This window comes from Ptiloglossa arizonensis, chromosome 11, assembly GCF_051014685.1.
Source record: "Ptiloglossa arizonensis isolate GNS036 chromosome 11, iyPtiAriz1_principal, whole genome shotgun sequence".
Classification (NCBI taxonomy): Eukaryota; Metazoa; Arthropoda; class Insecta; order Hymenoptera; family Colletidae; genus Ptiloglossa; species Ptiloglossa arizonensis.
In genome coordinates this window covers 6,184,803-6,201,824 of record NC_135058.1, presented here as the reverse complement: position 1 = coordinate 6,201,824, position 17,022 = coordinate 6,184,803, and the positions used below count along the sequence as shown (strand labels likewise).

General features: G+C 39.8%; 1 protein-coding gene across 1 annotated transcript in view; it reads right to left on the bottom strand.

Annotated features, from left to right (window-relative positions):
* Window positions 1–2,952: 2,952 nt before the first annotated feature.
* The window catches only part of Rdga (retinal degeneration A), a 62,112-nt gene continuing 48,042 nt past the window's right edge, over window positions 2,953–17,022 (bottom strand). Inside the window, exon 11 of the mRNA XM_076322917.1 lies at window positions 2,953–16,859. Within this exon, the coding sequence (XP_076179032.1) occupies window positions 16,810–16,859 (50 nt within the window). The 3' untranslated portion in view covers window positions 2,953–16,809. The remainder of the gene's footprint in view (window positions 16,860–17,022) is intronic.

The window sequence follows — 17,022 nt, the reverse complement described above, 5'->3', positions numbered from 1 at the left end:
AACGCGACAGTACATGTTTGATCGAAACTGGTTTGATACACAGAAACAGTATGTAAGTATTTACAGTATTAAGTAGACTTAGATGTATGATTACAGTTGTAATTAATTATACACATTCCTGTATTAATGTTGAAGAAATAAATCCAACCATGTTATTTCACTCTTGAGATAGAATGAATTTGATTGATTGATTTATTTTTTGAAATAGTAATTTTTATTTTCATAAGGTGGTTTCTAAGTGGTAGAAAGTGTACAGAATATTGGTTCATCAGGACTGCAATGAAAGTATAGAAATTGTAATCAAAAATATTAATAAAGAATTGAAATATAAGAAAAATGGAAGAAATAAGTAAATATGTACGCTAAATGTGTTTGACGATAACTTTTTACGAAGTGTCCAGGAAGAAACATAAAATAGTGCACGTTTTAGACCGGATGCAACTTGTTGCACTCAATTTGCATCAAAAAGAAAGTTTATGCTCGTTATCGCAGACAATAACAGAGTTCTCTGCATAGATAAACAGTTCTGTGTTCAAAGATAGGCAGGTATATACAAAATTGTATTGTATTAAAAGTTCAAGAGTATTATAACATATAATGTTCAAGAGTACTATAACAAGAGACATAATTTTGTTTTCTTTTTATAATAACTAGTAGCTGAAGTTAATGCAATCATTTCTCGAAAATAAAGACACTGACACAAGAATATAAAAGTGTCTAAAACTTGCATTATTTGTAGTTTAATAATATCACAATATTAATATTTTACTTCTTCTTGAAAACTTTCGCAAAATCGTTATTTGTTGACCATATTCGTGATACTATATCAATCGATATTACGATAATTGAATAATTGTAATAATATACAGCCAATGGAAGTCTAAAATGTGAAAAGGATTGAACGAGGCTCGAGAGGGATCATACAAACGACATACTTTTAGTTCGAGAAGTTGATCTATAAATCTTCATGAAGGCTTCTCTAGGCGAATGAAAGTTTGGCAAGCTTAATTCCTCCTAGCTAGAAAAGTAGTTTCAAAGTTTTCACCGGAGATAAGATTGAGAGGAGGACCTCGTTATTGCTTTGTCCATAGAAGTTGCAACCGTTTGGAGTTTGGAACCAATCGAAGGTTCCGAACTGCTTCAATAAAATTACTTCTCCATTGCACTTGTACCGAGTCTATGAAAAGCTCACGATGGATATAATAAAGAACAATCAAATGTTCCTCGACAACCTCTTACAAAAACTTATCATTGCAGATGAAAGAGTAAAAGAATTGAAAAGTATTGCTAAACGTCAGTACGTTCAAAATGTCTGCGATTTGGAACATTTACAAATATATTATAAGCATTGCTCGAATAAAATAATAACTCGCAGCACATTCGATATAATCACGTTTGCAATTCTATTAAATATGTAAACTTCCATTGACTAATTCGCAGGAATAATAAAAGGTATTGACTGTAAATTATTCAAAAATAAATGGAGGATTTAAATTCCATTAAATAAATGGAATTATTTAAAATCAAATTCAGCGTCAATTAAGACGGTCCAAAATTGATCTTACATCTTTGAACAAAAATCGATTTAAATTTTAAACTCTGTCGATGATATAAATCTGAACCAACTCGGTGAAATACCACGACGCGTTTAAATTTCTGTATACGGTCTATTGTGATCGACAAAAGTTGAAAAGCATTTTCAATACTTTTGGTTGGTAGTGTACAGAGAGTCGAACGAGAAGTTCGTACTCGTTTCGAGAACAATAATAAAATCGATGGCCGAAATATTCCCGACCAGAAGGGTTCCCTGGAGGCACATCGAACCTGATCAAACATCGTGGAATTGTTAATTAAGCGTCCACTCGACGTTCCCCTCTCGACATCTCGAGTGAGAAAACGCGAGCGAATCGATCTTCATTATCCACCCGATGCTCTTTCATGGCCGAAGATACGCATTGTTTCGTTGGCTCACTCGTTACCCCGTTTCGCGAAGAAACGAATCGCGAAGGATAATGATCCTCATCACCGAAACGAGTCCGCGATTCGTAATTCCTTTCTCTGGATCACATTGTTACGTTGAATGCTGCCACTGATAGTCTTGCTACTGTTACGCAAGATGTTCCGAGGATCCGTCGAAATAATCTTCTTTGAAAGCACGCGAATCATTCGACGATAGAAAGTATCGCGAGTCTCAATTGTGTCGCTAAATTAGTTCCTTTCAATTTAATCGAATGGCGATAAAAAGTAACTTCTGTGAAAAGCGAATTGAATCGAGCAATGAATTTTTATCTAACCTAGTTAAACTTCTCGATCAGTTTCCCAACGCAAATTCTGATAACAGTGGAGTAGACGTGTTGGTGGAAACGTACGGTTCTGTCGAACGAGTTACAAACTTTCATTACGAAAAGGTTAATATTTATTCAAAACTGTAGTGCCAAATTGTGAAAAACTTGTTCGAAAACCTGATAATTGGTGAAGGAGGAATCGTATTGTAATATGTACCGAAGAACTCTCTGTCAATTATTTTTCAATTACGTATCGATTTGTCAACAGTTGCATTTTAGAGAGACAAAAATTGGAATTGATGTAATTCTTAGGAAGAGGATAGATGAACAGAAGGACGAAAAGAAAAGGCAGATACACTTAGCTTCGAGCAGAAAATATTGGCTGTTCAAGGTCATCCTCGTATAGTTAATATTACGTTCAATAAACAGAAATAGCAAACATATTGCCTTTCGATCAATTACTACATCATAGAGTAAAGATGAAGGTGTTACCTGATATTATTCCCAGTCGAGTATCCTCTGCTCCGAGTGCATCCAAACACAATAAAGCTACCAAGTTAATACTTCGGACATCGGGACATTCGATGCAGGACAAAGGACACGATTACAATAATCGAAGTTTAATCGAGGACTCACTGTAACACTATGAACAAAGATAACTACAAAATTCGAGAATCAGAAATCTTTTTATTACTTATAAAGTAATCGCTTGATACATCCTTCTAATCAGAAGTTACTCGTACAAGTTACATAGACTCAGAAAATAGCGAGAAGTAATTGGAGAAGTCATTGCAATTACACGGTCGTTCCTGTAATAACGTTGGTTCGGATCCCTGTCTGTTACCAAATACTTGCATTTGACAAACTTCTAGCTCGAATGGAACAACACCGTTCAAACGCCATATACGCTCGATTACAGTTAATCGTTGACCTCTTCAGCGTGGAATTACTTTTTTTCGAAAGGAACGAAAATTTAAAGTCGACTCGTATCTATCGATTCGCGTCGATGTTACACAACGTTGAAATTTTTAATCACAATTCGTTCAATTTCAACGATTATTTCCGTGTCACCGCGTTTAAGAACAACCGTAAAACCCGGGTGTATTTCGCGTAGAAAGAAAAATCAATCGTGGAAGGAATTACGGATCGTGTTGGGTCGGACGTTAGTTTCGCCCTTCGTTAGCCCATGTGAATGACAAAAATTATTAATCACCGTCCACGTTCTATTATACTTACTCCCCAAGGTTCTCCTTGATTCGAGACCGATGTTTCTTTCTACCCGCGATACATACGCGCACGGGGTGTGCAGTGCCCCTGAAGAGGTCGATTCGAGAGAAGAAAAAAAAAAGAAAAAAAAAAGAAAACGTTCAATCGAACAATCGTTCGCGGATTCGGATAACTCGTTCGAGGACAGAGGTCGGTTTACGAGTCCAACGGACCTGTATCGGATTTCGTTGAACAAATCCAAAGAACCCTCGCGTTCAACGAAATCGATCCGGGTGGCTCTCTCCTTTCGCATCGCCGCCAAGTGCCTGTATTTGGCAAACGCAGAATAGAACAGACCCAACTTTCGGTAACGAAATACGAACGGAACACGCTCGGCACGTTACCGAGGGTAAAATCGGAATATTCAGGTCGCCGTTCGCAATACGCCAGCGTGCGACAACAGTGGCCCTTTTGTTTCGCGCTCCGACGCAGCCAAAACAGACCGCCTGCAGTCTAAATCAGCGCCGCACAGTCATACGGCCGACTGAAATCGTCGAACGAATCAATTAAACATTTCGCTCGGTTAACAAATTAAACGTTCCGACGATCGTACCCGGTTGACACTCGGTAACCCAGATTTTTCATCGAGCTTCCACCCGGGGCTCTCGAATCCTTAAACATCGTGGTGAAATGAAAATGACGTTGCAGTTGCATCTACGTACGTCGAACTGACGCGAGAATATATATATATATATATATATTTTTTTTTTTTCAACGGTATTTGCAATGCGAAAATCAGATTGTTTTCGTAAGTCTTCGTTCGTTGGAACAGAATTGAAAATTGTATCGGAAAAACACCGAGGAATTCTTTATATGACGTTTTTTCGATCGTTGAATCAACCCTTTGTTTGTAATTTAAAACGTTGTGTTTGGATATACTTATATACTTGAGATTTTTTGAATCGGTCATTTTTTCAGTTGTTCTGTTTTTACAAGTTCCTCGTGTTGAATATCTGCGCAAAAGTATTTAGTTTTTTGAGACTTTTTGGGGTCCTTGGGAGACCCAGGATGTTCGCGAAGGGTTAGTTCATTGGTTAGTTTTAATATGTTCAAGTCGTTAAGGGTTTTGTTTTTGAAAAAGTTTCCCGAATATCGGTGTAAATATTGCCATAAATTTGGTCGATACTCGACACACGGAGTACACTCAATGTGAATTTCTTTTACATTAATTTCTAACCGAACAAATATTAACTGGTAAAATTATGTTTCTGTATATTCACATTGAGCTGGAAATACGCGTAATTAAACACGTAGACTTACGAAACGATTCGATACAATCTGAAACGACACATCGATACATCGGTGACGATATTATCGGATTAATAAACTGATAATGTTCTCTCGTTCAAATTGTTCGATTAATTTTCGGGACATAATTCGAACGACGTTGATACGACAGAACTTCGATTATCCGAAAATCACCAACCAGCGAAGTGGATAACGCCGGTGAGATATTTATGAACGATGAAAAAGAAAGCTGTGAAAATTATGAGAAAAATAATATACGTCATTGGCTAAATAATATCGAAACGAGTAGGAATCGTGGAAAGGACGAACAAAAGCAGCGAAGAACCTGAAGATAACGAAGGAGAGGTATATCGTGGCAAAAATAACACCCCGGCTCATTCTGTAGCATTTACTGCGTCGAGAAGTACCTCGAGACGTTATAAAACCCAGAGAGATAGAAATCTCGTGGAACTATATGAACTTAAAGTAGAATGGTATCAGAAAGAAGCAATTACATTTGCGTCGATAACATATATAGAGAGATGAATATAGCTGAACATTTCTTACTGCGTTAAACGTTCAATTCTCTCTACACCTGGTAATATAATAATCGTTATAAATCGGATAATCGAAGTTCTCTTAACACGAATCGCGCGATCGGATACAATATTAAACACCCTTGTTAATTTTACATAAGGCGTGCTTCTCTGAACGATTACATTGAACAAATAAAGAAACTATCTATCCGAAAAATGAAAGACCAACGATAGAACTGAATAACACGATGCAACAATTTTTCCCAAAACGAGGAATAAATTAATTCGTTCTCTTAACACGAATATCGAATACAATATTCGACACCCTTGTTAATTTCACATACCGCGTACTCCTCTGAACGATTGCATTGAACAAATAAAGAAACTATCGCCCCGAAAAATGAAAGACCCAACGACAGAATTAAATACGAAGACGAACCGATACGCGACGAAAAATGTCTGCCGAAAAGGAGTAATAAATTAATTCGCGCGCTCGAGCGAAATGACAAGCAACGCTCGACCATTTCCACGCGCACGGTTCACCGGTTACGAACGAAAACGCTTCCAGGAAGCGTTTCCGCGGCGAGGGGTTTCCAAGTGGCCGAGAGATTACGGCGCCCCGACGCTTCGACCGAAATAAATGAACACGCGAAATTCCCACGTGAACCGGATGCCACTGTCGTCGACGAGGCGTCGCTGTAACACGGGACCGGAACAATGCGGGTCGCGTCAAGTAGTACAATCGATCGTTTTGCGTGGATTTCGTCGTCGAAGCGGAGAGGAAAGTAATAATCGCGCGGACAGACGAGAAACGGTGGCGACGCGGACTCGGCCCGATAACGCCGTGATTGTCGCCGATTTATTGCTCTAGAACTTAAGATGAAACTCACGGGCCGAGACCGCGTCCCTGAGAAAGGCAATACTGTGTTTCTTTTCCTCCTTCGGGAAACTCCGCGCAAATTCTTATGCTCGTTCATTCTCTATTTCTCTCTCTCTCTCTCTCTCTCTTTCTCTCGGATATTTTTTTTTTTGCTCTCTCACACTCTCTTTTCGTCATCCTCATTCACGACTTATCTACTAGAACTACCGTCGCACATTGCCTCGACTCGTCTAGCGGTTCTCCTCGTTGGAAAATCTCGCGGGAAACTTTGCCCGCTTTTACGCGTTCTACTCTTTGCGCGTCGATCGCGATTACTTCGACGACCGGGAACTTCGAATCGAAACCATCCGTTGATTTTTCCTCGCGCGGTCCTCGATTATTTGTTCTTTTCATTCTACGACTGTACTCGAGTAGCTGTAAATTCTAGACCGTAGATAGCTAGCCAATTTTATGTTCTCTTTGTGACAGTCACGTTCTCCGTTCAGTTGGATTACCTCCAATGTGTGATATACCATAGAAATGTAAATTTTTCATCGTCAAGGAGTGGATACGTTCGAGGATTATTCCATGAATTTTATTGCACGTCTGAAAGAGATTTTTTTCCGTTTGTACAACCGTTAATTAATCAGGGCTCGAACAATAAACAGGGTTGTCGGATCGAAGCAAACTTTGCACGGATTATTTTCGTTAGGTTCGCTTTATACTACAGAGGGTTGAACCGCCACCTGATTCGTTCTCAATCTACGAAACTAAATTTGATCCCTTTACATCAGCATTTATTGATTTCTTAATAATCGAGACTTCGAAACGACGTATATTTGATAAACAAAAAATGAAGTAACCGTGAGTAGAGTATTGCACGAATAATTGAACACGAATCGAACCAACTGTTCGGTTATTCGAGAAAAGTAGCTATTTAATTTCAGAAATTGATCTTTTTTTATCTACACATAGAAGAACAGTGTTCGAACAATTCTGGACCATTTATCGATGGTAAAATTCGTTCAGCTGTCCAGACGATAATGCACACTGTGCATCGATAACAAAAAAGTAACGATCCTTTCTTTCGTCAACGAGAAGAATCTTTGGAATAATTACGAACGACACAGTATTTCGTAACGTTTGACAGAAATTGAACTTGTTCGATGCTGAGAATGAACTACTCGACCCTCTCGACGCGACATTGATATACTGCCACTGACATATAGACTTTTGTACAGGTCATAGGCTCTGCCTACGAGACCTTTACATGGTTCTGACCCTCCATTAACGAACACTTTGCGCCGATATCAAAAGATCAAAGGAGTCAACAGATGTTCGCGAAAGCAATCGTATTGGCTGCTTCTATGTTGCTCCATCAACCTATTCTACGTCACGTTAACCGAGACACAATTTCAGACTTTTATATTTCTCGACGATATCGAATTAATATACCAATACCGTACATTTCCACGAGTTCTCGCACACGTGCAACAAGAATCCACTTTCTCGCTTCGCTTGGAATTTTCGATAAAATTCGAACAATTTTCGATAATATTTCCTTAATAATCGTTCCCGTCTGATAATTCCACCTCTGTAAATGGAACGTCGTCAGAATTTCGACCCCATAGCGCGAGAGTTTTTAATAAGAACTTTCGATTCTCGAATGGAATGTCGTTCGTGTCAGCCGCGGTATCAAGAACGGAAGAAATTTGAAACAAGATGGCAACAGCCTTTAAACTCGAACCATTCCCGACGATGGCCGATAATAGAACCTGGACGGTTCTAAAACCGAAGCGGGCAAAGCTCCCACGAGCTTAACGATCCGATTCATTAAACTTTAACCGGCAAGGCCAATCTCTCAACGTCAAAGCGCTCGTCCACTTTTCAACGTGTCGGCTGCAACACCCACGGGATAACATCGATCCCGGGCACCCGTGTAGTAATTTTACAATTATCGTTTTCAGGAAGCAGCGGAATTGTTTTACAATTCGCAACGGTGTGCACGGCCCGAGCACGCTCCACGTTCGATCATATTTTATCGATAAACCAACACGTTAAATGGAATACATTCGTTCGGGATCTAATATCGCGTTTAATCCTCTCGTTAGTCGTCTCACGCCAGCACACCGATGGATCTACCGACGGATCGTGCCAGAAGTTCGCAATACACCGGGGGTGCGGCAGCCAACTTGTTAAAATTGCGAACGTGTCTCGTCAAAGATATCCATCATCGTTCGTAAAATCGATCTCGCTGGTTAAACGTTAATTTCAGACCGTACGAGACCCCCCTCGTACCTCACTCCACCTCCTGATCCTTCTATTCCCTCCCCTTGAATCGTCGGGGCACGCGAACTTCGCTCTCTAATTAGCGTCGCGTACAATACTTATTATCGTCTGATCCGAAACTCTCTTTGGCGAGACATTCGAACGATTCGAGTCGACCGGTCGTCTCGCGAACTCGACTCGTAAGTACTCGTTACTCGCGACCGGTTACACGACCCTAAACCCCGCCTCTAATTATCCCCTAAGGATTAACGATTAAACCGAGCGTTAGGCGCGACGGTTTCTAATCGACGACGAATTGGAAATCTTTTCTGAACGGAGAAAAAGAAAAATATATATATATGTAAAGAAATACGTCGACCGGTCAACGACAGATCGGTGACGGTCGACTCAGGCCCGAATGGAAAGCTCTCGAGCTTTCGAGCGAACAGCCCCGTGTTCGCCTTCATTCACAATCCAGTTCTCCCTTAATTCGTGATACAGTTTCGAACCGTCGAAGGCATTGATTTTCTTCTTTTTCGTGTTCTTTCTTTCTTTCTATTTTTTTTTTTGTTCTCTTTTTCTTTTTTATTAAGTACTCGAAAAATTCGATAAATATAATAATATACGTATCTGGCGGTTAGGTATATACAGTAGTGTTCGTGTATTACGCTGTATCGGTGTACAGGAGAGGAATTTATTTGATATACTCGACGAAACATCCGATCGTCGCGGTACAGTGTTTCGGAAAAGATTCTCAGGAAAAGATCTTCGATTTGTAGATGTAGCTTTCAGCTTTCTCGAGCGAATCGAGCGACAAGCAACTTCGTGGAAACGAAAACGATCGATACAAGAACGCGAAATTCCACTTGGAATTCGAATAGCTCGACGAATATGGGTATCCTTGGTCACGTGTGAAATTGAAAATGAAAAATTCGTAGTAAGTGATCGTCATTGATCGTTAAATGTACTAATTTTAAATCCCGTTAGACGGAATGCTGTGATTTTTGCATATAGAGTCTTCTTAGATGGCTGTCAAGGAAGTCTATTAATTATATTTCTCGAGAGTATTATTAACAATCGTAGAAATAGAAGATTCAAATTACAATTAATTCGACCGTTATCGTTAAATAATATCACCGTTCAAAAGTGTAGTTAAACGTTTACAAATTGTTTCTTTGTCAATTTTTTAAGATCGAGATTAAGACTCTTGAGTTCGAGAGCCAACAGGGATAAGATTAGCGTCGAGTACCGTCAATGTTCTCTTTCCGACATCGATTGTTTAAGAAACACTGTAACGCTACAACGTCGCGATGCGATTGGTCAATCGTTTACCGGTCAATCGATCGACCTGGAAAAAAAAAGAAAACAGAAAAGCAGAATAAAAGGGAGAACAGGGGTCGCGTCCATGATTGAATCTCGACGAAGGTTAACAGCTAAGATTAACTCTAGAAAGTTCAAAGAGGATCCCGAGTTGGTCGCGTCCTGTTTCTTTCGAAAACGACTGGTCCAAGAAGGGGAAGAATAGAAAATATCAGAGCGTCCCTTATACAATGAAATTTACAAGAAGGATCGTTATATTCGAATTCATATTTGACTATGTTCAGTTTAGTGTTACTTACGACGATAAATATAGCTTTAGTAAAAATACACTTATACACGTACATATGAACAAACTGACCAACGACGCTATAAGGATAAATTTCATGGAAATTTCCGATTAAGTCAAACGTTTCCAGAGTTAATCGATCGTAATTCTTTCGTACTATATTACGCACCAATGACGAGGGGTATACAATATTATCTGGAATTTTTAATACAGGTACAGGAGATCCCTCGAAATCGCACACAAGTCGCAGAAACTATTAAGTTAGTTCGTAAAATCGTACATCTTGTTGTATCGTGACAAGAACGTCCTTGTATCTAGTGTACTTTTCACGCGTGATTACCGAGACAATTAACGAGACAATTACCGCGATTATCGAGACTCGGATCATTTATCGAAGAGAAGATAAATTCTATTCGAACGATAAACGGCCTACTTGATCGTTCGAAATGAAATTCTCATTTCGAATTATTATCCTCCGTTCGACGAATGGCGGATAAAAATCGATTTACTTGATTTCTACCGGTCTCTGTTGTCGATCAACTGGCGCGACGAACACTCGCGCGTAGAATTAATAACAATTTCGTTCGATCGTTTCAGTAATACTACTATACCGCGCTAAATTACTCCTGGATATCGAACTCTTCTAGATGAAAAAAACCAGCGTAAAGAGTCGCTTCTAAGAATTTCAAAGCTCGAAGTCTAGTTAACGCTAAGGGCCACCAAATACACTGTTTCTTCGATTCGTATCATTAATAGACAAAATAAAGTGAAAGCGCTATATTTCCTACTCTAAGTCTCCTCTATATTTCGCCACGAACCATCGTCCCGTTTTTGCGTTAAAAATGAAATTCGAATCGGAATTCGATTCCTGTTAACTTGAATTACTCTCTATCGTTCGTTCGTCGTTCTTCCCGCGCCAATCGATCGACCGTGATTCGCAGCAACGCTAATCGTCGTCGAGTATTCGACAACATCGAGCCAAAGCAGCCTCGTTATCGAAATATCGTCGAATCGAGGACCGACCGCGTGTTCGCGGTTTCTCCTCGTTCGAACGACGCCCGATCGATGAACGTTTCGTGAAACGTTTGCGACGATACGCGATGTCGATTGAAAAAGTGTAAAAGCCGCAATAATCGGTGCCTGAACTCGTCCGTTACGGCACAGAGGTACGAACGCGCATCGAAATCACCGAGCGGATCGTCGCGATTCCGTGACGCTTCGATCGCGCTCGTTAACGTTACGAGTCCTCGGGATCAACAGGACGATTCAACAGGATTCGAACGAGCGCTCATCGCTCGATTAACAGCGACGTCGAACGATTACTCGCGGATACGGTGCAACGCGAGACAACGTGTTCGCGCGGAACGAGGAACGATCGTAAAGTTCGGTCGTTCCTCACGATGACCGATTCCTAACGGAGACCACAAACGCGACGATTTTTTACGCAACCGATATACACGACCAGATGCAACAGGACAGTTACAGAGACGGTAGACGCAACGATTCTTCGCACGATTATTTTTACCATCGTCGACGAGATCGTTCGAACGATAATGGTCGAGTGAGCGGATCGGTACGATTTATCGCACGACTATCGTTACGTATGGCTCGCTGCAGAATAAACAGTTAGGTTCGTGGCCCCTATTGTACCAACGTTGTTTCATTCATAGCTGTAACGACCCGTGCAAATCTTACCGAAAAGTAGTACACTTGGCCCAAGTGAGAACCGAGTACTTTCTACGTTTGCGTTTCGAGGTTGAACGTATACGGACATCTTTCCAACTGACCGCTAAACTGTCATGTACGACAAGTTGTACAACATATAGTAAGTATCGAGCCATGGAATTCTCGACCAGAAACCAACCGCAACTCGTATTTCCAGTTGAGTATTTATTACTCGTTGTAAGGTAATTCGACATTGCTGCAAGTCTTCCGTAACAATTCTTTTTCTACTGTTCGACGAACATTGAATCGATACTGGAGCAATCGGGAATATTTTCTAGATCGAATAACGGGAAGTGATCTTTCTTTTGCTCATGAATATTATCACACAGCTGTACGGTGTTTCTTTTTGGAGCAATTTAATTTAATGTACACGCTTTTCTTTCCGGGGTGTGTAAATTTGATTCATCTTTGTATTAAATGAAAAGTATTCTCTTTGTATGAAATGAATCTAGGACACAAGTAACGCGCGTGGAAACTTGAACTTTTCTTTACGTTGATGGGAGGTCGAAAAAGTTACAAAACATAACGAACAGAAACACGAGTTGCGTTCAGGTTGTGCTATATACGCTTACAGTTATCGTTCGAATGATCGTATCGATGACAGTCGTACAAATTATCGCGTGGAAAATCGTCACGTCCACGGCCTGTGTAGAACTTCTTCATTTCTGCACCGAGTACCGTACAGATGTTTATCCGATCGCGATGGACGATACCGAAAATCGCGAGATCGCGAACTCGAGGATTTTGGGGGTACCTCGAGGATCGAATATTTTGGGACCGTTCGAAGTAACGCTTGGGGAAATGTTGGCCAAGGAGTTTTTGCATCGAAACAAGATGAAAAAGCAACGTGACAACGCGTCGGTACGAACGAAGGAGAATGATCGCTGTAAATCAAACAGAACGTGTTGCTCAACTAATGTTCAAAGTCTTTAATGTTCCGGCTTCTCTCTCTGGTCTCTAAAATCGTTGCGACGTTTATCACACGAAGGACTTCGCTCGTTACGGGCTTTTCGTTAAATAGGGACATTAAATACAACGGAGGTTCGTTCGTCCAATGAACGTCGCAATTCCCAGATGAATTACAAAGGCGTTACGATTAATACTCTCTACATATAAAAAATAATCAGAACAACGTATCTTACACTCGAAGGCATCTCTAAATCGTTTCACTTTTCTTTCTTTCTTTCTTTCTTTCTTTTTTCCCCGCCATCGTTACCGAATACCTGTGTACTCTACGGATGTATCTATTTATACATACACGTACGGTTACTCGTCGCTAAACCTCTCTATCGACCTAACGATCCTTAAAATTATCAGTAATTACAGAAGATAAGAGACACACGAGGAAGAGACACGCGCGAACACGAGGGAACTTCTTCGATACGCTCGATTCGATTTTCTAGTCTTTTATCTTAGTAGTTTTTTTTCTTTTTTTTTCTTTATTTTTCATATTTGAAACTGATTCTTCGTAGCTGGTATTTCTTGCGGGCTGAAAATGTCTTCTTTCGAATTCGAAGATTAGGAAGTCGTCTTAACGAGAACTGCACGACTGGATCGGTATATTGTCGAAAGTTTTGGAAGTGATTTGTTAAATTTTTTTAAATTATGTATAGAAATACAACGACCACCGAAATTGTGTACACGTAATCGTGTTTCTATCTTCGAATTTGTTTGCACGTTGATAAAGTTCATGTGTTCTGTACTCCAATTGTAGCGACAAAATGAAAGAGGTAACTCTATTCGAACAAAATGTTAACACTGCGTTAAAGGTTTTCGTTTATTTACAAAATGCGGAGTTATTCGTTATCCTGTTAACTGGGTGTGATTGTTAACTGGGTGGGTTATCTTTACTTATATATATTTTTAACAACTATGGTGATATGTACGGGTACAGAGATTCTTCATTTAATCTTCGATTGAATAGTCTTTTGGATCAACTCTGAGATTAATAAATTTCTTCTTCGACGATTCAATTTTTATTCCGTATTTTTTAAACGAAAACATTTACCATTGGGTTAATTTTTGTTCAAATAAGGTGTCAAAATAAATTCTTCCCTTCTACTTCTTTCGCTAATAGCGAAACTGTCTTTTACCCCCTAACGTGTAAATAATCTTTTCCAAGGATCGCGCTAGATTCGGTTGTTAATACAAAGAATTTGGTTCGACCGCAAAACCGTAAACATCGTATCCTAGAAATATCATCATTAAATACTTTTATACTTATAATTAAAGCGTGAGTGCAATATTTTGTGAAACACAATCCGTTTCCGAGTATAATCTGTTCATTTTCAACGAGTATCGCTGTATATGCAGCAGCACTCGTCCCGATATTAACATATACATTCTTCTTGGCACTATATATTTCCGATAATCCATAACTCGAGGGGATAGACCTCGAAAAATCGCAGGAACGACCGACAGGAAATACTTAAAACAAGAAACCGCGTTTCAAATGTTATTTAAAATATGTACACCGTGAAAAATCGAATCGAGTGGTCTGGTACACGTTCGCGCGTGCCCGATAAGGACAACTTACCTCGTAGACGTCTACAGGTATATTATCGTGACTCCGTAATTTTCAGAATAATTCTCTTATCCGCAGGACGAATACTCAGAAGGGATACTATGCATACATTATACAATATATAATTCGACAGTAAAATTAGAGTAGTCTAAGTGTAATTAACAGTATCATAATAGTGACGATAGACCGTCTTTTAAGAGCTAATTGGTGTTCGTACGTTGATCCCCTTTTTCATTTTGGTACCGAGTAAGATAATTTTCTCTTTCTCTTTTATCACGTTTCGCTCTCCCTCTCATACTCTCGCTCTTTCATTCGAACGCGTTGCTTTCGTATTTTCTCTCTCTTTCTCTCTCCTCCTTATCGATCTCAATTGATTAACGCCTAAATGAGTTTAACGTACCTACGAGGTGAATACGACTGCTTGGTATTTTTGAAACCGTGTCGTTCGTGGAGAACGACGAACTCGATGGATCGACGCGAGGCGAAATCGATCTCGACCTTTATTTTTTTCTTTTTTTTTTTTTTTCTTTTTTGGCAACCTCGAAGTTTCAGCGTTCGTCTGCCACGATTGGCACGATTCCGCTCGACGCTTATCTTTCGCGAGCAACGCCCTGATTACTCACCGATGCTATTCGTAGCGTTAGAAAACGTGTCGATTAAATTTTAAGCGATCGCTATGATGCGCGATGATCGATCGCCGTACGCCGATCCCTTGTAACTTCGAGTTTGAACGACGAATGTATCCTTTTCTCTTTTTTTCTCTCTCTCACTCTCACTCGAAGACTCGTTATTACTTTTGCGTTGTTTATTGGTATCTCTACCGAATCTTACGATCGGTTCTTTTCTGTGTGTGTACGTATACGTGTACGTATGTAGGTGTGTGTCCAAGCAGCGTGAAAAAGTTCGACGAGTGTTCTCGGACAAGAAAAACAGTATCGTGAAGAAACTTCTGCATCTTACAGACAATAAATATATCCAGTATTAACCGTACGTAGAAAATATATGTATATAGTATAATATATGTATATGTAACGCGACACTTATAGAAAAAGATATGTATCCGATACGACGAGATATCCTAGAACAAGCGGGGAGAATAAAAATACGTTGGGTGCCGGCAAGAGTCGGATAGAACTTTCCTCGATCGATATATTCAACCGATGCTCGATAAATGTGCTCTCTTTCTATCTTTAACGAAATTTTTGCCTCGAGTAGCTTTCAGAGCCGCTTCAGAATCGATATTTCGAATGAAACTTCACGCAACTGGATACAGCGCTTCAACAATATCCTCCGAGGAACGAACAACGGGACGAAAACTACTTTCGGAGATTAATTCTAACGAATCGTCGAAATTGAATAACATTAATCGGAATAGAAGCTAACATTCTGTCCAACTCTCTGCATACTACTTTTGTTTCTTATTCGCGCGGGGGAAAAAAAAATATATATAGATATATGTATGTATATATATATATATATATATATATATATACATATATTTATATATTGTATATAAGCTACACGCGGAGGCAAATGTAAAAATTGCCACTAAAGATAATCGGTGAAGTCACTCTCTGTGGGTAGACAGCTAGAAATGGAACGTAGAAAAATATAAAATAAAAATCATACAAACGAATACGCAAATAGTAGTCTTTACGATTAAACTCCCATTTAATTTTCCCCTCTATAATCCTAATTTCTCACTAATTCGGTCAGGTTAGCTTCGGTTCTCGACTCGCGGCGCAAGAAAGATACGAGCAAGATCGCGAATGAGCAAAAATCTCTTACCGATATTATTTTTTTTCTCCATCTACGTATGATCCACTTTTACGTGTTTCCTTTTTTCCCTTTCTCTCTCTCTCTCTCTCTCTCTCTCTCCTCTCTTTCTTCTTTTCTCTCCTTTTGCGAACGAAACGCGAGGAAAACGTTTCTTTCTTTTTCAGTGTGTCATCGGTAAAGACAAGGCTCTGGCGGAAACGCGCGTATAATTTGTTTATGTGTATACTTCCTTGCGTGGGTGTACGGGCTTGCGATTTAAAAATATACGGTGCACGTATGTATGCATAGACTCGTGACCGACCGAAAAATCGCTATCTGTATTTATTATAACACGTACGTGTAGCGCAGTAATTACCTACGTATGTATAATTTATCGTTAACCATGCTCGTAGAATGTGATCTCGAGGTTCCGATGAGAAGGAAAGACCAAAGGCAAACGAAACGAGAACGAAAAAAAATTGAAAAAAAAAGAAAAGAAAATTTTTCTCAAAAAATTAAAAAAAAAGAAAAAAAAAGAAAAAGACACTTTGGAGAGCACCTGGTAAAATACGCGTTACCTAAATTGTCGAAGTAGAATATCGATTTATCACGTTGCGACTTACGCGAGATCGCCGAAAAATTACGCGCGATCGATGTGACGATCCGTCGATCGTCGAGAGCTTGGATTTGTCCGGATTCCATCGACGGCAGATTCACCTAGGGCTGGCTCAGGCCCTGCCAATTACGGCCGAAGGTCAAAGGGCATTCTCCATTTCTTCCGTTGTCAGCTGGAACTGCTCTTGACCTAGATCACCGAACAACGTCGATTTAACGATCCACCGAAAGGGTAACAACGCCGAGAGCGACTTTAATTTAATGGGATCTCGCTCGATCCACTGGCGAATTGAAACACTCGATCGGGGATCTCCTCGTATCGGGAGAGTACGAAGCGTGGAAAATTTGTTTTC